Below are 27,849 nucleotides of genomic sequence, written 5' to 3'. Positions count from 1 at the left end.
TTTGCAATGAATGTTTTATTCCATTCAATATCGCAGCAAGCATGCAATCGCAAACTACCCAACTTTTAACTTCAGGTTGTCATGTATGTCAATACCAGATGTCATGAAACTATCAAGACATTGAAAATTCTGCATTCCGTAATTGCTTTCCAATGAATAAAGTGACTGCAACATGGCAATCAGTAATACCAAAAGGTAAAATTCTGTAGTCTACAATGACATGTGAAATAACGATGATCATTTTTCAAAAATGATCTGAAATTTCTTCCTTTTGTGGAAAACATTTTCAATTTTGGATTTACTCTCCAGAGACAGTATGTAATTAAACTTGCAAGAAAGTCTGCAAACTTTTCTTTATTTTACGATCTGAAAATTAAAAGTGCCTTTTCTGGTACAGTCCCAAAGTTGATATTGCCTTCAACACCCAAGTCAATGTACTCAGCATTGTATCCCACTGGCATTATCTTCTCTTTAGGCCAGCTCTGTTTTCCTACGGTACGTGTTTCCCTTTGATGCAAAAAGGATTAATACTGCATCGACAAATCAAAACAAATGAACTTCCTTCTCAAGAAAGTAAATATAAGAGACCCTGGGAATGAAAAAAAAAGAAAAACAGAACTTGAGCAAAAGAAGAAAAACAAAAAAAGTACCTTTCCACTATCGGAATAAAGGTAGATATTCCTCGTAGAATTATCGCTATCTTTGTAAGTTAGCTGTAGGCCGTTGGGATTCCCGATCTTTTCAGGTACAAACACAGCCTTCAGCTTGAAGAGTGGAATGGTTGCTTTGGGAGTTTTCTTCTGTTAGAGAGAAACAAAAACAATAAACATGATAAAGCCAGAAAGTCAAGTTAAATCAAGAGTCAAGGAGTATGGAATGCTCCTTTAAGGTTAAAGGTTAATCAATTAAAAAAAATTCTAGTGAACTCCGTCACTACACGTTCATTGCTATCAAGATAAACATGCATCCATCATTATGTCCCTGACAAATAATAAATAGATCAATTGATCTAAACAACTTATTTGTGGCCATATAAAAGTCATGTTTTCATGTTTGCAATGAGGAGATAAGCTGATGCAAGGTCAGTCTGCTTTATATAGACAATCAAAAAGAATTCTAGCCAGTTAAACTGATGAGCCCTCTTGTTTTCAAAGGGTTGTTCAGATATATATCAAAACATAGAAATCTTCTGGAAGTCCACCCTGGTGTTGAGGTTCCTCAACATAATGCATACCAGAATTAATTTCGTGTCGACAGTCTTCCTTTAAAAATGTATGTGATGACTGGAAAAATGATTGCCTCTGTATTTTTAGGGAAGAGTTAGACAAGAAATTTGTTCTTTACTATTTAACTCGGATGGCTTCTAGAGGCTTCCATCCTCTACAATTGAAAGCCACGTTTAACACGAGATGTGTATATATTCTGGCACTCATGCACTCCAGTTACGAGAAATGACATTGCTTTGCTTGGAGGGTGAAAATTGCTTGAAGAAACGGCCGCAATTGGCAATGCCTTTACAAGTGCGATATCTCCATAATTACGTGAAGCGCGATACAGTTGTGAAAGTAATATTCTTACAACCACAGCCAATCCTTGGAAATTGTAGTTAATTAGCAATTAACAATGTCTTGTCTGCAAGAAACTGACCTCTAACCCACATCTTAGATTATAAGTCTGCCAAATGTTTGGATTTCTTGTTTTCACTTTGATGAAGAGTTATTTGCGAAGTGGATAACCTAGCAAGTGATGTCACATGAAGAATACCCTTTGAAGTTGTGTGAGATTTTGCGGTGAGCGGTCAGCATTAAAGCCACTTTTAGGTTGGGGGCTTGCTCCGGTTAAAACAGAATAAGAGTCGGAAAAAGGCAGAACCACAAATCAACAAAACATACGTATGATGATAATGGAAACAGAAAAAGATTATTTTCTGGTTTTCAGAATGGTAGATTTGGAAAGAGGAGGATATACATCTTCATCTGGAAGGGGGGCCTTGACCAAGAAGAGGGACAGAGGGGGGGGGGAGGGGGGGCCAGTGCTAAGGTGATAACAAGTAAGGTAGATTGGAGTGCATATGTTGTAGGATACAGGTATAAAGGGAAGAATGAAGTAAATCAAAAGAATAATATTTATGGGTAGATTGCAGTGGGCTAATGAATATTCATACATCAAGTAACAAAGACTTGAACAAAAATCTTCACAAAGTGTATTAAAATGCCATAGCGATGAAAGTGCAACTAGCAAAGTGGAGACATGTAAAACGAACAACATTTTTGACATAATTTGTTCATCTGTACTGCCTTTTTTTTTTTCATGAGTACATTTGTGAGATATAATTTACCATTTTTTTTCTTTTTTGTAAAAATTTAGCAGACATTCAGGCAATATTCATATTATAATAACTAAACCACTGTCAATTTCCTGACACCACTGGCAAGGTCTTATCCTAAAATTAGGATATGGAGTCCCAATCTGGATTCTCAATTTGGAATGACAAAGCTTTCTGTCTCTGTATTATATCCTACAATTTGATGTAGTACATACCCAACACTGCACGCATTTCTAATCTAATGTCAAAGTTTTCTTTTAAAAGCAAAAAACTGCAAAGTAAACCCAAATTTAACTATTAAGAAAAGTAAAACATGAAATATTATAGTATTCTACACATAATGCCTCAAAACAAATGTTGTTAGCATTTTTCAATAATTTTTCATGTCATGTAATGTTATCGTTCCTGTCTTGAATAAATGCTATCATTGCATATGTAGGCCTTCCTTAGCATGATTCTCTTGAGTCAAAGTCTATTTTCTAATCGCTAAAAAAAAAAAATCTACCTTCTCTTTAATATCAGTATCAATTATGCTTTAATTATGCTTCAATTAGACATAGAAACATACAGTATGTAGCAATAATAGATAACAACAAAACACATTCCTCTCTTAGTGCAGGTTGCATTTCAATACCAATTTGGCTTTTGAACATAGTTACAACCCTTCAAACGACAAACGCTCACGAGGTCAACATAACAGCTGCACTAGTAAGATGCCAGATTCCCTGATTCAGTATGTTCATGCATTTAGTAATATTCAATTGAAATATGTGTTTTGAGGAATCTTTTAAACATGAGTTAAAGTTGTTGCTATTAAAGGTACCAATAATTTTTTTCTCTTTTTCTCATTGTATACTATTCACTTTGCCAAATTACACCTCACCTGTACCCTACACCTTTATCTACATAATACTTCTCACTAACCCTATGCAACTGACAATCTGTTATATCCCCATATCCAAATATTTTTACAAGGACAGTTTACCCTTTAACAAATGTCCATAAATTAATCAGTTACCTATCATAACTTTTCTACAGATTACCAATGACCAATTTTAACAATTTCTTTTAAGACTTTTCTTCATATAAAAGATATGGTTGTTAACTTTACAATCGTACGTACAATAGTAAATTGCGAGGGAGCAAAGGTTTCGTGCCGATGGTCGTGCAGAATTTCAGTGGTACAGTATGATGTTTGATTTGTTCAGAAATGCAAAAGTGAACATCTTTATAGAACGAAGTCTGTTGTCTAATCATTAAATATATTTAAATATTTTATACAGAAAATCTCTCAATTTATCCAGCAACAGAACAAGATCTGTTACCAACTATTGTTTTGTCATTTATTGTAATTATCAGTGTAAATTATCAAATCATGCCCAAATTGATGCAGTGTTCACGATCTAGCCTCAAACCTGTTGTGTCAAACTTTTCATTTCATTTCAATTTTTTTTTTTTTTTTTTAATTTTCTTGCAGTAGCAGGTGCTTTCATCATTTAACAGTACAGTCTGACCTTAACCGTATCCACCAGGACCTTTCGAAACTTTCGAGTCTGTTAAGAAATTTTTGTCACTTTTGTACATGAAAATATTTATTAACAAGAAATTAAGAAAAAAAATTACTTTTACTTGTTAATAATTAAAAAAAAATTAGGTAGTCAACAGAGGGATAGCTAGAACTTGTTATAAAATGTTTTCGTTCTTGCATTTGACGATAGGGTTAAAAATATTGTAACATCTGAAAAGAATGTGATCACAATTAGCTTTACACTCTATAGCTGTGATTGGTCAATGCTCAATTTAAATATAAACAAAACCCAAAAATATGTACCTTCCAAAGGGTACCAAACATGCAATGGCTTGGAAGAAGGGGGCTGGAGGGGGGGGGATCCTGAGGGGCCTTAGAAATAGTGTGGGCTGTCAGAACACATTGAATAAGTGACATCACAACATTTTGAGGGGTTTTGATAAGTTTAATTCTCTCTCAACCTGTAAATCTATCATTAATATGATCATCAAATTCTGGACTATGATTTCACATTACATTAGCTACTATCATTTTGTTCATAGCTCAAATTGCCCCCTCTTTTTTTTTAGCAAGAAATTCATCCCCAAATGAGGTTTCGTCTCCAGAAATACTCCTCCAAGTTCTTTCACCTTCATTGCTGCCCCCCCCCCCAATCCATCCCTCATCCCCTCCACCCATCATCCCTACCATAAAGTTACATTGATTCATATCTCTGTACAAAGTCTCAAGCAAGGGGGAAAAACAAAATTATTACTAATTTCAACTGAGAAAAGAAACTAACAATTTTGTCAGTCGATCCACTCGTGAAAATGATACTAGAAACTGGATATGGGAGTTACTGTTTGATACAGAAAGCAGAACAATCCACTGTCTGTACTTTAATTAGCTATAAAAAGGAAATTTCACTTTTCCAATACTGTACAGAACTTTAGTTGTCCATGAGCAGCTGATCAGCTTCTCTTTCCCCCCACTATGAAAATGCAAGATCCAAATACCATATAAAGCCTGTAAACTTAAAATCTTAATTAATTAGCATCCCACAGGCATAACGAGTACGTTTGACGTCGGATTTACAAGAAACCCAACGAATACGAAAGTCCCTTTTATAGCAAAATTAAAATAGCACAATTTCATTTCACCTCGATCACATTTGTATGATATTGATCTCACTTAAAACACTCCCTAAAAAATAAAAAATAAAATAAAAATTTGCTCCAAGATCGGCAGGAAAGAAATTGCAAACTTCTCTAATCGGTTGGGCAGTTTGGATAAAACATCCCTCAAGATAGACCGTGAGCATGAAAACTAAACAACTTGATCCAGTCTCAGTCTGTAAATTAACTTTTGACTGCCTTGTCTATGTGATCATGTTATGTATGTATGTATGTATTGTAGATCCACCTGCAAGCAGGAACTCGCGGAGAAGCCTCATTTGGCTTATCAAAGCCACAAGCTGACCGAAGTCAGTCTCTTAAATTCATATTTAACGTCCATGATTATGAATTGTCAATTGTCAACAACTCTGTAACTGGACAACATACTGTACATTAATCTTGGAGTGCCTCGAACTCGGGACCTTATGATTACATTCATATTCATATTTACCTCATAACATAACATTTACCTCATAACAGTGCTATGTCCGATGAAGTATCACAAGTCCTTTGGTATGGGAATACCTACTATACATGATAATTCTTACCTTTACTTGGAAGAAAAAGTAATGGTCTTTAAACTTCCATCAAAAAGTATGAGTCATAGTACACCTCCTCACATTGGTCATATTTACTGAGCCATTGTAGTGTACACTTTAAGGGGGAAAGGAATTGATGTCTCTAACATATATATCCTATCTATACAGGTCTTCAATTTACTGTAACACTGGCTGTTCCATTTCATGGTGATAATTTTGGCAACCCTCATTGGTTGTTCTTCACTCATATATTTTATTTTCATCACTTGGTTGATAGTCTGGTGAGCTTTGGAGCTGTGCACACTATGTAAAAGCAATAATCATAGTTACACCATTCCAGAATTTATATGTCTAAACGTCATTCTCCCCTTGTTCTTCATTTGAGTTCATTTTCGTTTGTCATTTTCTTGGTTTATATATAGTCACAATTACACAGTTCATCGCATAAAGTGTGTTCAAAATGCCTAAATCCAAAGAATCAAACAAAATGAACCGAAGGCATCTCAGGAACTTGTACACTTAACATAATGTATGACTGATATTATACCATTCGTTCCAGTGAGGTCATTCTTTGAAGCACACACCTTTTTCGCTGAATTTGTAAAGTTTTCTCAGCAACTCACCACTATAAAATGCAACAAAACACATGAATGCTGTGGGGCTAGTATGAAATTACGTGTACCTTAACACGCGCGACTGATATTATCTTATTCCTTCCCTTGAGGTCAATCTTTGATACACACCTTTTTCACTGAAACTGTGAAGTTTTCTACACAACTCGCTACTATAAATTTCAACAAAACACATATATAGATGCGGTGGGGCTATAGTATCAATTACCCTTACCACATGACCGATATTATCAAGTACTTCTGGTGCGGATTGAAGCACACACCTTTTGTGCTGAACTTGTAACCTTTTCTACTCAAAGTCTCTAAAATCCATCACACTATATGCAGTTCATTGGCTGGACTCTGTCCACCTGATTCCAGGAATATGGTGAGAGTATAACAAGATTGAAATATTTTTGCTATTGGTTCTTGTCGTGTGATAAATAACTAATACCAACAAAGTGCCTTGGTATGTGTCCAACTTTACAATGGAATGGAACTATGATTACATTTTTTACTTTGCTATTTGAACCTAGTTTTGACTGCAGGCAACGTAATACATACAACTGCTTTAAGCTCTGCCACCAATATTTATTAGAGCTTTCCAGCAAGGTCAAGAAGTATATCCCGGTGACATGTCCACAATATGTTTTTGATCAAAAGTTTGTGATACTGTACACACCACAACTTTCTATCACAAACATGTGAGATGCTCATATACAGTGTGGACTACATACACTCTTTGCATATTATGCATGTACAAACCTTTAGTCCCACAGTTTGTATACTGTACATGTACAAACCTTTTAGTCCATTCTGTGTGTGAGCTTGTTAAGAATGCTTGAAATCGAGAGCACAATATCCTCGCAACAAATATATGTCAAAATCGTCTATCCTAAAGGAAATACAGGGGTGCATGGTCTGGACATCTGATGAGAATTTAATCATTGGCGGCCTGGGTCGTATAAAAGGAGACCCAATTTACAACACCTGATTTGGAATTAAGAAAACTTGGTAGACAAGCAACTGAGTAAAAGACATGGCTATTAAATTTGCACTTCTCCCCCCCCCTCCTCCTCTCCCTCCCCTACTCTCCGCTTTGACAGTTAAATTGCTAGTTTACAGACACTGATCCCCTGGTCCTCTCAGTAGCAATGTTCCTCAACTTCCCTGATGTATAACAGAATCAGATTCATTGTAAACATGGTAAACATGGACTATGGATAGCAAGTTCTCACTATTACATGATTTGACTCTTCTATTATTGCTATAGGTAACCAGCTATCACATGTAACAGCATATATATCTTTTCAAGAAAATCTGTCTGATTTTTTTCACTCAAGATAACTGCTTTCAGGCACAGATAAACCCCCCAAAAAATAGTTGTTAACACAACCTAGCTTAACATGTAGACGTAATTGTATAAACCTATTAAATCCTAAATATGCTTGAAAATCAGCAATTCACTTCTAAAATTTTGATTTGATTTTTTTGATTTTCAGGGGGAGTCATTTTCAACAGCAGGCAGGGCCACACCTTCTCCTTTCTAAAGTTCTGGACCCATCTGTGGCATTAAATGTCTTGTTGCCATGCATATTGCACTTTGAACAATAATGTCTAATGACCATGGCTCATCATTTGAAAACAGTACTATTGAAACTGATAACTCAAACAAAACAGTAGCTATATAAATATATATTACTTTTGATGTGTTGTTTAATGGGAAACCGGAAAGCTATTTCTAAATAGAAATCTCTCTTTTCAAAGAAGTATTGTTTGACAAGTGCAGTACCAGTCTCTGCCATTATTTACAAAGTGTACTGTATTGTAGTAATAATAGACATGACCTTCATCCTGAATTCTGCATTGTCTGGCGACAAATCACATCATTCGTTTATTTTTTCTTTCTGTTTTCCGCCTTAAGGAACAATGAGACCATTGCCAGAACAATAGGTCTCTTTCCTAAAAGGAAGGGTATCATACTTTAAATAGTATTATCCATAGTTCTAAGGAAACGATACATTGTTCACAAAGGGACCGATATAAGTGCATGATCAGAGAGGGAGGGGAGGGAGGGTGGGGGGATGGGAATACTTAGTATAATATTCAGCGGTGTGGATAGTGCCACACCGTGCCCACAAGAAATAAAAAACTCCCACCAACCTCCCCCCCCACCACATAACACCACCACAAACTCAGAGTAATAAACAACCAAAGAAACTATAATACAACAACAAGCAGAAACATTTTACAAACAGCAATATTACACAAATGCAGAATTCTGAGGGAGCTGCAGTAACCTGCAGCTTGGCACAGTGTCCTACAGAAGTATAACTCTTGTTATATGTAATACATGAGCATTGACCAATCACAATCAATTAAAAAAAATTATGAAATACATTTCTGTCTATCTTTGAAGTAATTATGCAAGATTGATCAAAACTGACAGGATAAAAAAGTGAATTTATACTTATAGTCTAATTTCTGTTCGCCAATAAATTGATAGTTCTATTTCTGAGAGGCAATTAAACATAACCAATATGGATCAAGTCAGGGGCATATAAACAACTGGTGTTTACTAACAAATAGAGACATTTTAAGTCCCTATTAATACTTATTCACAGAGTTTACTCACACCCCCACCCCCACCCACCCATGTGGCCCTCTACTTCAATTAAACTTTACCACACATGTGTCAAAGATTTGATTCCATAACAAATCAATTTCTATCGCAGATACCTAAAAATATAGTGCGGCCTTTGGAATATTGTAACATGGGACTATATATTCTGTCAGTTGCAAGGAAAAATCATAACACACCTTAAATTTTACCTCAAAACTCAAATCTTAGCAATATCTATCACTTTGTTAATATTTTCACCACATCATCATTTCAAATTGCAAAACAACTAATGTAATCGCCATTTTAAATTGTTTTCATGTGATTGCAAAAATTTGTTGCACCACATTCTTCTACCCCCACTCCCCTCTTAAAAAGTACTTTTAAAAAAACAAACAAAAAACAGAAATGATAGTACACAACAGAAAACCTACGAGCATGAGCATTAAACAAAAAAAAAAGACTATGTAAGCATATATCTTAATTCATAATACAAAAGGTATGTTGAAAATTGACTTATAGCCGGTTTAAAGGTTGCTACTTACCTTGAATTAATTGCAGGAAATAAGATCAAGTTAAAGTACATAGGGTTGAAAGTTTGTCTTGGTAATATTTCATGTTTGATGAGTACTACCCATTACTGAATTACTCAAAGAAAGTACAGTAACCTTCCTTTTCGTTTCATTTGGGAAATGAGACAAATACCTTTCACTTGTTATAAGATGAAGGTTTTTTAAACTGTAACCTAAAAGCCAAGTGGATCGTTAGGCAATCTCATGATACAGATCCGATGCTGCACGGATGTACCCTCACCTGAGCAAGGTGTGAAGATGCTGACAGCTGAATTCACTTTACAGTGTTAAAGGTTACCAGTTCATTCTACGCAGCGTCGAACCAGAGTGCTAAGGTTGTGGGGAGACGGGTAAGGGAGAAGCGAAGTAAATCATTACACCAGTACCACTTAAACCCAAAGTTCATCAGCCAAGCTTTACTCTTGCAGTTGTCATGTCTACAAGGCTTTCAGACCTATCAGGGGCATAGCCAGTATGTAGCACTGTAGGCCCAGGCCTACACTTTTTTTGGCCAAGTTATCTTTTTTTTAAACACCCATGATTCAAATCCATAAGCTTGCTGGATGAGTTTAAGAGTCTAGACAGGAAATACTATTTAAATGAACAGAGCAAGAATATGCCTAAATTAGGTGACCTATTCTTCTGTCATCTAGGCTGTCATTTCTATCTTTGTATCTACAAGTATCAGAAGTTGAAAAGTAAGACTACTCTGTACATGTACCTTGCTAATTTTAAATACATTATGTACAGTAGTATTGAATTACGTACTATTTTAACTTGTTTGTTTTTGGGGTTTTAAAGTGATATTGAATGAGGTGTCTCAAGTTAGCGAGAGGCCAGAAACCAGAATGAACACTCGGGAATGGCCGTTTCCAACCCATGTAGCGTCAACCCATGGTGGCGCTCCGCTCAGATAGTCGTGCCTACAACTTTGAAAATCCTGGCTTTGCCCCTGACTATCCATATGAACTTATTGAGTTATCTCTTGCATGCTTTATTAATTGAGATGGGATATTTGGGATAGGGTATGGGTATGGGAGGAGTGGAGAGGGGGGTTCAAGATAAAACTGCATAATACTTACATCATGCCTAGTGTAGTAAACCAAACTATTTTTCTCCTCGTCCAATATAAAGAACCTGGCCATGAATTTGCTGTCTCCTTTCCCACGTTTGAATAGCATGCCACTCTTCTTCCCTGTCAGGTATGTCTGCTTGGCGATATCCTGGAATTCCAGCCGTTCGTATTTGGCCCTGATCCATTGTTCTCTAAGAACTCTAAAAAAAAAATTAAAAAAAACAATAAAAGATGTACAAACAAAACAGATAAATAAGTTACACATTGTCCACTATCGAACGGGAAGTGAAGGGGGAGTTTTTATCGAGAAAGCGAGAAATGCTCGACATTTTCAAGGCGACACTTCAGTGTTTATTCAAGCATATCCATGCTTTAAAAGGTTGCCAGTGGAGCTAGCTGGAGGAAGAAATTACTACATCACTCTGTTATAATCAGGGATCCAACTTTGTAATTTGTTGAGTCTGTAACTCACAGGAGCAATTGAAAAATTTGAAGACAAAAACAAGATAGCAGCAATTCCTCAAAAGCTCTCTTAGGAATTATTGTATTTTTATACTCAGTTGCCCTTGATTTTTTTTAAATTATGATTCAAGTTTACACAGGAAATATCACATCAAAGCTTTCATAATTTGCAATGACATCATCAAAAACTGTCACAACAAATTAGGGAATGTTTTGATACATGAGGGACTTACTTCAAATCCCCTCTTTTGCATAAAAATTCAATTTGCTTGTTTTTTTTTTTTCATGAAATTTGTTATTAGACTCTGGTAACAATGTGTGTGATATAAGCTTGGCTAATCATATTGTCATTGCAAATAATAAAGTCACACTGCATATTGTGAAGAAAACCATGAATGCGATGTGAACGAATGTAATCTTATTTTGAGTAATATTTCGTAGTTATAGGTAGGTTCAGTAAAATATCTGAAGACCTATCTACAAATATATGCATTGTGTGATCATTGTTCTAACATAATCAGCGATTCAGCAAACTATTTTGGCATATAATCAATGTGTTTCTCTGATTTGTATGTCAAAGTATGCATAACATTATTTCTACATATCAGTACTTGACAAACGGACAAAGTCCAATCGGTGATCATCAAGATAATTTAAGTCAGCCTAACTTCAGAACAACAAGCAGTTAGTCGGCACTGGCTCCTTAGTGTAGCCTTTTATCACACGGCTGGAGAGTGTAGCCTTATTACTCACTCCGAGAGGAAATGATTGAGCTAAGCATGATACCGATAAACCCCTCGGTGATCTCCTTAAATATAACGATATATTTCCTATACGCACAAGTGAGCCAGTCTAGAAAACGCAGGTAAAATGTAGTACCCTGAGATTACACTGTTGTACTGTACTGTAGTTAGGTTCGCTCGTTCCGAGAAGTGAGACAGAAACTCAGGAAGGAAATCGTACCGTACTTGACATCATTTCTTGTGCACTCTTTACTACACCCGGTAGTTTAAGAGAACTTCTCTACTATTACAGGTACGGGCAGGCCCCTGTACTGATAAGCACAGTGCCATGCAGCGATAGATTCCATGCGTTAATTCAAATTGGACGTAAAAGTTGTATTGGTAAACTCATGTAGATTCTGTCAATGGTGGACCACCATGCATTGCATCTAAGAACCTCCAAAATATCTTAGTTTGGATATTTTTACCAACTGCGGTAAGCTAAGTATATCTAAGTGCATAGAGGAATGATGTACTAAATACTTACCTGTCTCCAACCAACACATGCACTTTCTCATAGAACCTACATAGCCTACAAAATTTTGGTAACATTTTTGAGTACTGAATCCTGGGTCACTTCACATTTCCATCACTAAAACTTTTATGATGTGTAGCGACGTAATTTGGTTTTCTGAGAAACCTGGTGGAAACATTAATCCCTGAAACAATATAGTTGCTCTTCTAGAAGAGATGAAGAAGTGCCTCACATTGAAGCTTTGCAGAGCCACCGGTCTGGCTTTCCATTTACTGTAATGTAACATCTCATACAGACATATATGACACAAAGAAGAATGCAACCAGACAGAAAAGATTGTAACGCATCATTAACGATAGACTTGGACTGGAAATAATATGAGTTAATTACCGAGGTTTTGATAGGTGGTGGACCCTTGTTTTAAAAGCAAACAATTTTTTACAAGTTCTTCAAACATACTTTTTAATGATTAACTGATGCAGAAATAGTCTATCCATAGCTTGAGAAATGGTGGCAAAAAAAAAATATTGAAATCATCCATAAATTTCAGATGCTAGTGAAAATGTTCCAGGTCTCGCTGTTTTCTGCTCTTGAACTCCCAGCCATTCGTTATAAACTTGCTAACAAGCTATAAACTCGAACGCTACTGGTACAAACGGGATTGGTTCATAAGACAAGCTTTACTTGACCTTTGGATATTCGATTCAAATAATTCCCACACAACCATTCAACAGTCTTTTTGGTTTTTTGGTCTTTTAGTGATCATGATTAAGTTTGATACCAGAGCATATTATAAATGTATGTGAATACTCACCTGCTACTGTAGCTCATAGCCATGAATTTTGAGTTGGGGGGGAGGGGGAGGGGGCACCAACAATGTAAGGAGTGTCACAATTAATTCTTGTCCTAGGGCTCTGTAAAGTTCTTGTGAACTCTGTGTACACATTAAGGTGGCAGAGCAGTCTGCCCAGGGGAGGAGGGCCAAGACCAGGTCCCCTGCCTGGCTATCGTCCTGCTTACCTGTTTTCACCTCAAAACAAGTACATGTATGTGTGGTAGCATTTTTTAGCAGCCTGGGTTAGATGGACCTTCAGTCATGATGGATGGATGCCAAATAATCATATATTTAGATAATGTGAGACGACAAGATAAAGAAAAAGCAACCTGTACGTGCTACACACTTACTGAGGATCTTTCTCGCAAGGCCGCCGGTAGGATGGCGGAACCTGAAATTCATAGTACTTCCAGGACGGTGCGTTACCATGGCATTCCATAAACTGTTAAAAAAGCAAACGGAAACAAAAAAAACAAAAAAAATGATGAGAGACTTTCTTAAAAAATTTAATAAAACACTGGACTAAATATTACTAAAATTTGAAGGGGGAACACAGTGCTATAGGCCTAAAACATTACCAAATTTAAAGTAAGTTGGGCAGATTGGAAACTGCATATTAGTACAATGGTACATACAGTATACATATTACACGGACATATACTGTCAATTTAACAAAGACCTAAATCAGTGCATTGTGGAGTATATATTGGCAATTGGTACAATTTCAAAAGAAATCTCTCAATGCAAAAGTGGCTTGAAAATTTTCAGAAAGTTTGCATGCCATTTCTCCAGCATTTCTTTGACAGTAATTTTAATGTGCATGGTACACTATTTCATACTTAGGGTCAAACTTTCTGTTATTTAACGAGCTCTCCTGGGGCCTGTTTCACTAAACTTGACTTTCGCACACAGGACTTAGTGCTATGCGGACTTGACTTACACTAAGATGTGTCTTAGTTAAGTACCGTTTGGATCTCGGTTTCACAAAACCGTTCCTCACTGAGACTTGTCTTTGGATGCGTACGTATTATATTTGCTAACATGAAAGTGGCTGTGAGCTTTGACCCAGAGAAGGTTTTGCTGTTCTTCCCATCAATGGTTGTGATAATTGCAAAAATGTAAAGTTAAAATCCAAGGAAAGTGCTGATCACTCTAGTTTGCCAAAAGTTTTGTAATATTAATTTTTGACACCAACAAGATGGAGGTACTTATCTTGCCATTATCAAGATTTAAAATTTGTCCCCTTGGATGTATTTAAAAAGCCACAGACCGTGCAGACTAATGAGACCGAAAAGCAAGAAGCCCAGCAGGCGCGTAGCGAGGAATTTGCAAAGGGAGGGGTGAAGTCTGTAGGCAAACTATCTAAGCATAGCACCACCATGAGTTGGCGCCAAGTGTAAAAGAAAATTTTGGCCGGAAATACCTCCCAGATGGCTGGAAATGGCACTTCCCAGGTCAAGTTGCATCAAAGCATTTTCTATTTATAAATTACTAGCGATATTATAAAAAAATAGAAAAAATATGCCCAAGAAGGGGACTTTGCGCCTGAAGCCTAGTCATATTAACCCAAATTAATCCAAGCCCATGCCTATTCGCCAGTGTTAGCAAGTACCATATTAGTATTACTCTTTTACTAGGCACATATACGTCTTTCCCCGAGGTCAGGAAGCCGCTTTGGCTAGTCAGGAGAACATTTACGATTGGGGATCAGAGCTAGGAGTTCCATTAATGAGAGTACTGAAAACATGTGGTATCACAGCTAGATGCCACTGATCTCTCTCTCTTATTGACACTTCACTTCCTGTAGTATATCTAGTGTAGTGGGCTAGGCAATGCAACTTCAAGATTTATACATGATCTACTCACAAGACATGCTATGTGTATATGAAATACTCTAATGTCCTATAGCTGGTCAAAAACTAGGCAACAGGTGTGAAAGAAATCAATATTTTAGCATATTTTGAATCCAGGAGTGAGGAGGAGGACTGATAAGGGCAACATGAAGAATCTCTGCTGAAAGACAGACTTTTTCTGTGAGAACTTAAAGGGTGTGAAGTCTCGGGCACAAAGAAACGTCTCATGCTGGTAATCTGACCTAGTTTCGAATGGGGTGTAACAGAAGTGTTAGATACCACCATCAACCCAGAAAATACACACACAGCTTGCTACCGTCGGTAATTAGACACTAGTGTACAGTCAATACATACAGCTATGGTCATTACCCACAACACAGTGTACATAGCAGCGATGGACATCTCAGGTCTAGATATAAGATAACAAGGTATTACGTTTCATTACTGTCTGCATTTTGAAGCGACAAGAAGAAAACTTCACTTGCAAGCAACAGAAAGTTAACTTTTTCAGAACGTGGCACCCGGTTTGGGGCGAGTCTTCAATGCCTTTAACCTTCTACTGTCGCATTTGTTCAACACGAGACTTGCCAAAGATCTTAGCGATGTTGTTAGTTTCCATTTTTCTTTATTTTTTCACATTGTTCCAAGTTTTACTATCAATGGTTTAATTTATGTGTATGTGCTGTTTATATACCGTTATCTGCTCTGCGGCAGGTTTACCCGACGTTATGTCTTCATATACTTTAGGTAGCTGCTTTTAAGAGAAAATGAAAGTTTGCTGAGCTGCCAAAGAAAGTATGCAAACTTACAATTTTAAAGTGCCATTGATCAACAACTTGGCCACTTTTATGTTTCAAGTATTTATTGAAAGCTTCATCACAAAAGAAAAATGCCTGCATGGATATTCTTTTACTTGTGGTGATGATTTTGTTAAATTGTGATTAGCTTCATTTCAATTGAAAGGGAGATTAACATGGAGCACTTTGACGATATATAAATCTGATTCTTGGAAAACATTCACTTTCAACTTTAAGGATTAAAGCATACATGGGGGGGGGGGGGGGTGGCATATACTGACATGAAAATGGTGGTTATGAACATCAACTTTCCCAAACTAATAAAAGTTGTAAACTGCTATGGAGAGTTGTACCCTCGAGTAAAGAAGGAAAACAGAAGTTATCAATCGTGTTTAAGTGGGACAGTAAATCCCAAAAGTGTTGCACTAGATCCAGCTTAACCAAATTTATACAAAGCGTGCTTTGGAAATTAAAAGTTCAATTTAATGCTTTGCGGAAACGGTTCACTCCCCTATTGATTGCTTATAAATTCCTTTGCAATTCAAATGTATTTAGTGAAAGTTACTGATGCTATAAAAATGCAAATAACAGACACAGAGTTCACAAGTTAAACACAACTACTCTAAGGCTCTTAAAAGTTAGTGAGTGGGCTGGAAAAAACTTGTTCTCTTGTTTGCTAAATGTACGTTGTTACCAATCGTTTATTAAAGATCCCGTTACGCTAGTTAGTGGAGAGTGGACTAAATTCTGCATTTGACTTGTAAGTGATCTTTGTGAAACTAGCAATAAGTCCTATCCACTAAGATGGGTCTTAAAGGCATTGAAGACTCGACCCAAACCGCGTGCCGTGCTCTGAAAAAGTTAACTTTCCGTTGCTTGCAAATGACGTTTTCTTCTTGTCGCTACAAAATGCAGACAGTAATGAAACGTGATACCTTATCTTTTATCTAGACCTGAGATGTCCATGCTGCTATGTACACTGTGTTGTGGGTATCGACCGTAGCTGTATGTATTGACTGTACACTGTCTAATTACCGATGGTAGCAATCTGTGTGTGTATTTTCTGGGATCGATGGTGGTGTCTAACACTTCTGTTACACCTCATTCAAAACTAGGTCAGATTACCGGCATGAGGCGTTTCTTTGTGTGCGAGTCTTCACACCCTTTAAAAATCATGCTTGCAAAGCCCCCAATGATATGTGCATATATATTTGTAAAAATTTTCACGTTCTGATCAAAATTCCTTCCATCACCATGGATGTATGTTGTTGATAGCTCTCTCATATATGTTTACCAAGTTTGAGAATTAAGTCCAGCTCTTACATCATAGCATTCAATAATAACAATACTAATATTGAGATTTATCTGTCGATAAGTCTTGAGGCGCATCACATTATTACACCAGTTGGTCAATCACAAACTGTAAACATAGAGACAATCCCTCCACATGGCAGCAGCTAAACAGCATCCAAATGACCATTTATCTCACAGGTCCCCATTTACTGTATACACCTGTGTGAAGAGAGGCAATGGAGATAAAGTGCCTTGCCCCAGGACACGATGTAATTTGATCTGGACAGGGCTCGAACCTGCAACCTTAGATCACAAGTCCTCTGCCTTTGAACCTCTTGAACACAACGCTCAATGTAATCACAGCCAAGACATTCCTGAAGGCGTTTCAACCAGTCAATGTGCAGTTTTAATAATAAGTCACTAAACATAAAGTTTTATAAATAGAAGAGTATTGCTCCTACTGTAGGCCTTAGAAGTTAGAAAACTGGAAAAACAAATTGGGAGGCAGGGCATTACATACTACATAGCATTGTTTTCTGCAATAACACATTTAGACTAGTTAACAATTGTACAGCCAGCCCCCCCCCCCCCTCCTCCCATTTTAAACCTCCCCCATCCATACCATCATCAGTATTACAGTACCTTAATTGTATCTTTAACTGAACAAGTTTATCAATATCCCCTCGGACTTCCTTTCTTCCAATCCCCCCCCCCCCCCCCGCCTTCAAACCCAAGAATAAACTTGAAAACTTCAAAGTTTTCAACTGTAATATATATGTACATATCACAATATAATTCCACATGACACTATTTGACTTGACACAGACGAACACTACATAATACTACCAGCTCCATTGAAATACTAGTATACTGAATAAAAGCCTCCAGGTATACTGTTTTTACACGATTCAGGCAATCAACAGAAAACAGATCGGGACAGTGAAACTTGACATCCTGTTAACTTCCTTCCTTGATGAACCCTCCTGACCTTCCATATATTTAAGGGCATCAACATTTGAATAAAAACAATATGAATATGGCATGCTTTTGAAGCAATTCATCGTACAGCATGTTCTAAAAGCATACACTGATCTATGTGCTGAACTGATAAATCTTTACCTGTGAGTTTAATGTTCTAGTTTTGAAAAAGATGTGAAAGAGGCTTTGGTCCACCAGGAACAGCTAACAACTAAACATATTTAAAAATATTTCTATGTAGCTAACAATTACAGGGAACCACAAGAAGATTGTTTCCAAGGTATGTACAGTACTAAAGCATTATGGAGTCCTATCTGTACATAATTCAAGAGGCCCTGTAGTGTAGGCTATGAAGTGTACAGTGCATATGAAGTGTACAGTGCATAATTCAAGAGGCCCTGTAGTGTAAGCTGTGAAGTGTACAGTGCATATGAAGTGTACAGTGTATAATTCAAGAGGCCCTGTAGTGTAGGCTGTGAAGTGTACAGTGCATATGAAGTGTACAGTGCATAATTCAAGAGACCCTGTAGTGTAGACTATGAAGTGTACAGTGCATATGAAGTGTACAGTGCATAATTCAAGAGGCCCTGTAGTGTAAGCTGTGAAGTGTACAGTGCATATGAAGTGTACAGTGTATAATTCAAGAGGCCCTGTAGTGTTGGCTATGAACTGTACAGTGCATATGAAGTGTACAGTGCATAATTCAAGAGGCCCTGTAGTGTAGGCTGTGAAGTGTACGGTGAATATGAAGTGTACAGTGCATAATTCAAGAGGCCCTGTAGTGTAGACTATGAAGTGTACAGTGAATATGAAGTGTACAGTGCATAATTCAAGAGGCCCTGTAGTGTAGGCTGTGAAGTGTACAGTGCATATGAAGTGTACAGTGTATAATTCAAGAGGCCCTGTAGTGTAGGCTGTGAAGTGTACAGTGAATATGAAGTGTACAGTGCATAATTCAAGAGGCCCTGTAGTGTAGGCTGTGAAGTGTACAGTGAATATGAAGTGTACAGTGCATAATTCAAGAGGCCCTGTAGTGTAGACTATGAAGTGTACAGTGCATATGAAGTGTACAGTACATAATTCAAGAGGCCCTGTAGTGTAAGCTGTGAAGTGTACAGTGCATATGAAGTGTACAGTGCATATGAAGTGTACAGTGCATAATTCAAGAGGCCCTGTAGTGTAGGCTGTGAAGTGTACAGTGAATATGAAGTGTACAGTGCATAATTCAAGAGGCCCTGTAGTGTAGGCTATGAAGTGTACAGTGCATATGAAGTGTACAGTGCATAATTCAAGAGGCCCTGTAGTGTAGGCTGTGAAGTGTACAGTGAATATGAAGTGTACAGTGCATAATTCAAGAGGCCCTGTAGTGTAGGCTATGAAGTGTACAGTGCATATGAAGTGTACAGTGCATAATTCAAGAGACCCTGTAGTGTAGGCTGTGAAGTGTACAGTGCATATGAAGTGTACAGTGCATAATTCAAGAGGCCCTGTAGTGTAGGCTATGAAGTGTACAGTGCATATGAAGTGTACAGTGCATAATTCAAGAGGCCCTGTAGTGAAGCTGTGAAGTGTACAGTGCATAATTCAAGAGGCCCTGTAGTGTAGGCTGTGAAGTGTACAGTGCATATCAAGTGTACAGTGGCCCTGTAGTGTAGGCTGTGAAGTGTACAGTGCATATGAAGAGTACAGTGCATAATTTATCTTTCATTCCTAAGGCTATTAAAATTCATAATATTGAGTTTAAACATTCTAAAGGTTGTCTTCTCGCCATTCCTGTACAGCCTGCTGCTTTTCATATTTTCATTCTTTGTAGTTTTACTTCTTACTCTTTTATGTTTTTTTGCCTTGCGAGCACTGTAGTTTCCTTTTAAGGTTTAATTTAGTTATTCCTTACATTCCCTTGTTCACAGAATTATAGTATTATTATGATTAGTATTAAATCATAATGCAGACCTGTGGGGCGGGGGGGGGGATGGGAGCAGACTGGGAGCGGACGGGGGCCATCGTCCGTAATAATTTTCACAGCACCAATTTTCATATAATTCAATATCAACACCTTTGAATGTTGGTCCGACTGCATGAGACGTGACCTACCAGTCTCAAACCTTCAATCTGTGGGCTAGGGTCACCGAGGTTAACGAGCCAGCCTCACTTCACATTTCAACTAAAAAGTTATTCAGCAATAAGGAGAAAGTATGAATGTCTGTTACCATTACCCCCTATGTGTGTCAAATTGTCAATGATCCATTAATTTGGACATCAAGCCTATTAGTGCTGCACAATTGGATTTAAATGGGATTAAAGTTAATGCAATTGTAACCTTTGAAAACTTGTCTGAATACAGCTCACATTTCTCCTCCCAAAATTTACAGTGTGGATAATTCATCCGACAGATACGATAAGTAAAGTTGGTTACTTTCTTTCGTCTCTCCATCCCTTGTCTACTAATCCCACTAATCCCCTATATCTACAGTAGCTCTTTGTGTTCACCATGCTCATTAACCTGTCTGTAATCTGTGTGTTTTTGTCCCTTCTGTTACTGTTACTTGTCATTTAGCCTTTGAAGAAGATCTTGCTAGGATCGATACGTCAGGCCAACTTACTTTTACGCAGATACGGTAAGTAGTGTAAATTTGTCAGAAATAGAAACAGAATTGACAAAATGTGAATGAATTGCATCTTCCTGAATGAAGGGCTCTCCAGTTTGAGTATCTATGAGCTATGAATTTAAGGCACATAAAGACTTCAAATGTTTCCAACCCCTTTAACTTAATTCAATCTGAACCAGTTTCCTAGTTGGTAACACCAGCATGGCGTGGTTCATGGATTTGATTACATCAAACCCCTGCACATTTACTAAATCAACATCGATCATCCATGACAAGACTCTTTTACAATGGATCCTTAGTTTCCTGCCAGAACAATTGGAAGGGGGATTCCCCCTAGAACTACTGTAAAGTCCTCAGAGAGATAAGGTTACACCAACATTGTAGAACCTCCTTGGTTACACCACTGAGCTATTAATAGCTCCATGGTTACACAGATCAGGTTAGGATTACATTATTTGTATTTTGCAACTATACCAAATGAAGTTTACATTGATCTTCAGGTACGTCTGTTAACTATGCAATACTCTCAATCATATGTAGATATTTCTACTCTCCAAGCTGGTGTTCCTATTATCGGTCAAATTTACATATTTTCTGATACCTGATTCATTAAACACATTGGCTGTTGTAGTCGTCTTGATCTATGCATGTTAATCACACTTTTTTCTCCATGGATTCATTCATAGCACAAAGGGAGGTGGGGGATGGGCGGAACTCATTGTCAGGAAGTTTTGTTTTATTTATTGGAACCCAGGTTCTGCCTGGCCCCTAGAAAAAGCATTGGGCTCCCCTGAAAAAGGAAGTTTAGCTATGCCCCCTCTTTAATACACATAAACATATGGATCCACATCTATCTACAGTTGTTTACTATTATAATTTCTGTGGATTTGAAATGAAAGTTTTATCTCAAAACATGCACTGATTCGAATCTGAGCTACATTCATTAGAATTTTAACATTATTTTTATGTCAAATACAGTTTGCCTCTGGATGATTCATTGAACTAAGGCAAATTTTGATAGAATACTCCAATGTATAGATATTGTTAAAGCTTGTGAACTTGTTTGGTTAGTGATATTTCAGCATTTTAAGGGAATACGCCAGATAGCAAAGCCATATATTTACCCATGTAAAAAGTCTTGTCTATATATACAGTGTACAGTAGTAAAGGATTAGGATTCTCAAAATAACTAATATTCACAACACCATACAGTATATATATGCTACTTCCAAGAGATATAATTCAGTTTACAGATATATTGCATTGTAACTGTCTCACTCTGACCAATATTGTGTGCGTGTATTATTTACACATATTAAGACCCTCCTTGGGCTAATCTAGGTTGCCACAATCATTTGGTTGAGCATGTCCTATTTAAAGTATTTACCACTGAAAGGTCTGGCATCTTTGGGATGCTAAAATTACCTTTCTGGAAGTACAGATCTTCCAAGACATTTAGTGTCTTATTTTTTTTCAAGACAACTAAGGATGATTTAAAAAGGAGTCATTTGGAGATAAACTCATCCCCAGTCCACTCTCCATAACTATCCATTTCCTCTTCCTTACAAATGTACCAATCTGGAGTTTAAAGTTTACAACCTTTTTTATAACATGTTACAATTTCCCAGCGCTGCTGGAATCTAGAAAAAAATTAAATACAGAAATGAAAATCACCTCCACTTGATCTCTGTTCCATTGATCCAGTTGAATGCTTTTAACTTTACTGAGATGGGCCCCTAGCATCCGATGAATCGCAGCACAGTTTACACAGAGAAACACTCCTAAATTGTAGGAAGCCCAATTGTCATTACCTGAAAGCAAAGTATGAAAGTGAAAATTAAATATTCATTAAAATACACTGACTATGCATTACATACACTGAATATGCATCAAATACACTGAATATACATGCCTGTTTCAACAGTGGATAGCATTTTAAGTTTATTATGGCATCCAATACAACAGATGCTGAAATGATTGAACCCATCTCTTATAAGACTGTAACAGTAAAGACATATAAAGTGGGGTATGTTAATACTTCTGAAGGAAGCCAAGCAGGCTCATCTGAAATCCTTTCCCATGTGATGGATCTTGGAAGAACGGCTTATTTCAAGTCTTCTCTTTTCAATGAGTGTTCATAGAATTATCGAGGCACATGGGCATTTGTCACACCCATTCCTGCCTCCGTGTGATACCACTTCAATTTTGCCATTCAATGGACTAGAGTGCACTTTGAAGAATGCTCTAATCAGACCGTTGTCTCACACATCCTTGAGGGAGGTTGAAGGCATCCCACTAATAAAACAAAGCCCTGTTTCCCAATTGGTAACTGAGAAAGTACCAAATCCATTAAAGTCTCCACTCATCAACACTCCAGAAGCAACAATTTACTCCTTGTGGCTTTCTGAATTGCGTCGCTAATATTTTTGCAGGCTTATATATATGATAAGTTTCAAATGTCACTCATTGGGGTGGTTATCTATCATTAATACCAAGACAAATATTTGGAATATTCTTCTTTAGTGATACAAACTGGGTCTTTGCATAAAAACAAAACTTTCTTCGATCTTGACTACCGAAGAAGAAGCAAGAATATCAAAATAGCACATTAATACATGGCACAGCTGAATCCTGGCTAAGTTTCACAGCTGATCATTTCATGAATATTACAGGTTGAAGTTATTGATGAGATAAGGTCAGGTCGGGTCGGGTCACTTAAATAGTAATTGGCCGTTCCACTGATTCAATGTAATGCATGATCTCAAACACTTCAATTCACAAGAAGGATTACAGTAGGAAGCTGGGACACATATGGCAGAAAATTCTGAAGCAACATAATATAACAGAAGAAAAACGAAATATGAGAGGAAGCATAAGAATAAATTGATTCCCTTCTTTACTCTTTACAGTCAGTCTTTTGTGCAGAGGTGGAATATGTTAGGAATGCACTTCCAATTACACACTTACATACCATGTATGCATTGTACAGTCAATATATACCAATTATAAGCAGTTAGTCCACAACCCTGTACACACTTTCTAGCAAAGTTAGCTGTACTTAGTATGCTCAACCTAATGGATTTGTACTAACCCTAATGGACTTGTACTAACCCTAATGGACTTGTACTAACCCTAATGGACTTGTACTAACCCTAATGGATTTGTACTCAACCTGATGGATTTGTACTCACCCTGATGGATTTGTACTCACCCTAATGGATTTGTACTCACCCTAATGGATTTGTACTCACCCTGATATATTTGTACTCAACCTGATGGATTTGTACTCAACCTGATGGATTTGTACTCACCCTAATGGATTTGTACTCACCCTGATATATTTGTACTCAACCTGATGGATTTGTACTCACCCTAATGGATATGTACTCACCCTGATGGATTTGTACTCAACCTGATATATATTTGTCACTCTGATAGATATGCACTCATACATGTACCCCTGACACTTTGGAAATCTGCCAGTATACATTGCCAATGAAAGATTAATAATGCTACTCCTGCTTGCATCTGGAGCCCTATACACACAACCATAACAAAGGGAAATTCAACTTGCAAAACTTGTTCAATAGCTCCAGGGCTGCTTGTACTTTAGTGTAGTACTCAGGCTTGTTGTAGATGCTCAAACCACGAGTCTGCCATTTACATGCTTCACTTCATAATCATAATATGTAAAACAAACATGCAGCGAGACCGCTGAAATGTACAAACACTTCTTAGGTATACATATATATTTATACTCTGCATGCATTCTATGAACAATGTATCCTTAAATATTGGATGCCCTGATGACTATAAATGTTATCTTCAGTTGAAGTGTTTGCTTTTTTGGAATGGTTCAACTTTGACACATTTTTATTTGACTTTCAGTTTACAATTAAGTTAAAACAATGAATGTAGTATGTAGAGCACATCATTCACTGTTCTCTTTAACACTCTTTAGTCTCAAAACTGAAAGGAAGTACAAGAAACAGTTTAAATTTGGCTGGTACTTACAGACTTATTGCTAAATAATATTCGTCAATTGCTTTAACCAGTGGCGTGTACAAAGGTGGGATGGGGGTGGGGGTTGGGAGGGGAATATTTCAGTCAGGGAATTTTGCATTCTACCTGGGCAAAGAAATGGGCATACCTTCTCCCCCATGCCCACAGCCCCCCCCCCCCCCCTAAAAGTTTTAATTTACAAAAACTTGCATTTAAGAGTTAAGACTACTTCTATAAACCTAACTTAAAGTCTATTATTTTTCAAATTACACCATTTGACGTATTATTTTTCTATGGGACGACCCCCCTCCGCCCAACGGACCCCCTCCATAGGAGACTGCTTCAAAGATCCCAGGGCAACACCCCCTCCATTATGTTTATGAAATTCTTCATTAGCCTCTGGCACGCCCATGAAGGTTCAGGCCCCTACCTTATGTAATCAGTCATGGAAATTTGATATTTATTATTATTCATTAGCACACCTTCTGTTTTATAGAGCTACTGTACTTATAAAATCCTAAATTTATAATCAAAATATGCCTCAGAATGTACCATTTGACTGCTAACTTCTTTCTGGGGGAGGATACCCCAGACCTCCCATACATGGTTATCCAAAAATAGTGACCAAAGTATGGGTGAGAACAGAAAAAATGCAGCAAAGAATATGGGTGTTGAAGTGTAACAATAAGTTACACTGATATAAGGTTACGAGAGAATGTAGGATTGCAGGCATACATGTTACTGTAGTATTACAATCAAGTAGTAAAAACATTTAACAAACTTTGATAACTTTTGAGGACACAATGTATGAAAAGGAATAAATCATTTGCCATAAACATTGAAATATATTAATCTTTAAATATTACCATATAAGTCTATACATTGATATACAATTGTCAGACATTATAAAACCATCAAGCACGAAACAAGCAAAATAGAAGAAAATTCCCGAGCTTCTATATTTGCTTAAAGTTGTGTCTATATACATAATGAAGAGTATAATGGTCAGCATGCAATCCACTTACCATGTACAAGCAACCGTTGTACAAGTTAGCCTGTTTTGCTTTCGTTTCATTGAAAAGGTTCCCATTCAATATACCTTACTCCCAACCGTTTACATAGTTAACAGTGAATAGAAAGAACAAAGTATGTATGATTAACGAGGTCTGTCTAAGCAGACGATGAACCCAGGTTAATACGAGAGAGCAAAATGAAACCTTTGTCAAAATTGTCTCTACTTTCCTTCCCATAAAAGTGTTGCAGTTTTTGCCTTGAAAAATATATAATCTGCAACTTTTAAAAAGTGACTTTTTTAGATTTATTTTGAAACAAAACATGATGACCGCATTATAGTCTCATACTCTCTTTTAAATTGTGAAATGCGTTGTATAATATTTGGGGATTGAAATACAGCACAATTGCATCTTAAATTGACCAAAATCCAGACTTGTAAACCTATGCTGCTTTAGGGGCTGAATTAGGATTAATTAATGGCAGTGCTGATGAATCAGATTTAACAACAATTAGCCAGGAAATGACCTAATATAGCCTTGATACCTGTGACTTCCCTCTGAAACCTCAACAACCTAGCATGTGAGTGTGAGTTGACATTGCATATATACCAAGACAGGTAGGTGTACAGTAAGTTGTAGGTACAGTATGTGTGTGCACTGTGCACACACTAACTGGTTATCAAAATGAACAAATCACAACTGGTTTAATCAGTACATCATACCCCTGGGTGCACTATTTAGTACTTATTTAATGCACAGCACTCATTCGCACAGTACATATGTTTTTACAATTACATGCACTGTATCAGGCCAAGAGCCTAACTTCCCAAAGGGCTCACCTTCTTGAAGTCTTCAGAAATAAACCTTAAATACTTAGGTGAAGGGAACCGCACATTGCAGGGATGATTCACGAATTTAAAGATCTGCTTTATTGGGCTCCAATTATAGCACGCTATAGCTACGAAAGTTTTGTGATTACGTAATCGACCTGCCACGGTCGTAAATCGACCTCTGGCTGTACAATTAGCCTGCATGGCTTCTTAACACCATTAGGCTCTTTGGGTAAACACTGTGTGGAAATATGTTTATGTCTATAGTGTAGTTAATCATACAGCCTTCACACAAGAAAAAATATGTGGCAGGAGTTTCAGACTAATTGGTAAAAAGAGGTCATTTTACGACCAAGGCAGGTCGAACCTCAAGAAACTTTTCCATGATGGCGTACTATAGTTGGGGTCTATACAGCAGACCTTTAAGGTCCTTTGCCTCTTCCTCATAAGCTATCAACAAGGGTTGCTGAAGTGTTCCTACAAGGAGACAACCATAGCCTTTCATGAGACCACAGATAAAGCACAATAAGCAAGGACTTTTTAATTTTGAACAAAATATTAATTAGTATAATACAGGGGTGGGCAACCTACGGCCCACAGGCCACATGCGGCCTGCCATTGATTTTTTTTGCGGCCTGTGAGATGTCTCAAGAAAAAGAAAAAAAATCAATCTATTTTACATCATCACAAAAAACAAGTGAGCTGCTTAGAATTTTTCGGCACTAATGTTATGTTTTTGTGAATACAGATTAAGTACACACACCTATTGCTTGCAAGTCCTCTGAATCAAAGATTTGAAATCAACAGCAGGTCGTTGGTTAGGTGGGGCCCAGTCAAGTTTTCACCCCTTATATCTGGCCCATTCATTCAAAAAGGTTGCCCACCCCTGGTAATAGAATGGAATCATGTTGCACAATATGCAATGACAATAATCCATACAATCTCCACCACTCCTCCACACATCGGGCAACTCACACAGACAACACAGTAATATTACAGTCAATCATAACTTAATACAGTTAAAGCACTTCAATGTATAAAGTCTGCTTAATAAGACTGATCAATCAAATTTTATCAACTGAAAGATAATACCTGTATATAAAAAATATCAAATGTAACTTTCTGTCTTGAAAGCAATTCATCAATGGTTAAGATTGGTACATTTCCAAACCCCAAACTTTAGACCAACTTCACCCATGCCTCGTTTAAAGCGTTCCTCCTATTGTAGGCTACTGTACTATAGCCTGTTGACAGCACAAACTCCAATACTCTAATCTGTACTGCAGTACATATCAACACAGAACGAAAGAACAACACAGGTCGAAAGAACAACACAGGTCGAAAGAACAATTACTATTGAGTTAACAAATTCAGATGAGATTCAGATGCACTGTAAAACGTACCTACAGTAAGTACTGTACACAAAGCAGTAACTATCACTCTTGGAAACAAATACGTGGATATCTCTATGAAACATGACACAGATCCTCACGCG

The 27,849-nt window shown here is 37.2% G+C and overlaps 1 protein-coding gene across 3 annotated transcripts in view; it reads right to left on the bottom strand.

Moving 5' to 3' along the window:
* LOC139960435 (arf-GAP with dual PH domain-containing protein 1-like) overlaps positions 1 to 27,849 on the bottom strand; it is a 38,106-nt gene that overhangs the window by 8,277 nt on the left and 1,980 nt on the right. For all 3 annotated transcript variants that reach the window (XR_011790516.1, XR_011790517.1, XM_071958779.1), the window contains exons 2-5: positions 22,184 to 22,320; positions 13,330 to 13,421; positions 10,433 to 10,625; positions 651 to 800 (exon numbers count right to left, since the gene is read on the bottom strand). Coding sequence is in view for 1 of the 3 variants with exons in the window: in XM_071958779.1 (XP_071814880.1) it covers positions 651 to 800; positions 10,433 to 10,625; positions 13,330 to 13,421; positions 22,184 to 22,320 (572 nt within the window). In the remaining 2 variants the exon portion in view is untranslated. The remainder of the gene's footprint in view (positions 1 to 650; positions 801 to 10,432; positions 10,626 to 13,329; positions 13,422 to 22,183; positions 22,321 to 27,849) is intronic.

The sequence above is a fragment of the Apostichopus japonicus genome, chromosome 19 (genome assembly GCF_037975245.1).
Source record: "Apostichopus japonicus isolate 1M-3 chromosome 19, ASM3797524v1, whole genome shotgun sequence".
NCBI classification, from domain to species: domain Eukaryota; kingdom Metazoa; phylum Echinodermata; class Holothuroidea; order Aspidochirotida; family Stichopodidae; genus Apostichopus; species Apostichopus japonicus.
The sequence above is the reverse complement of the archived record's forward strand: the minus strand, read 5'-3'. Positions and strand labels throughout refer to the sequence as shown.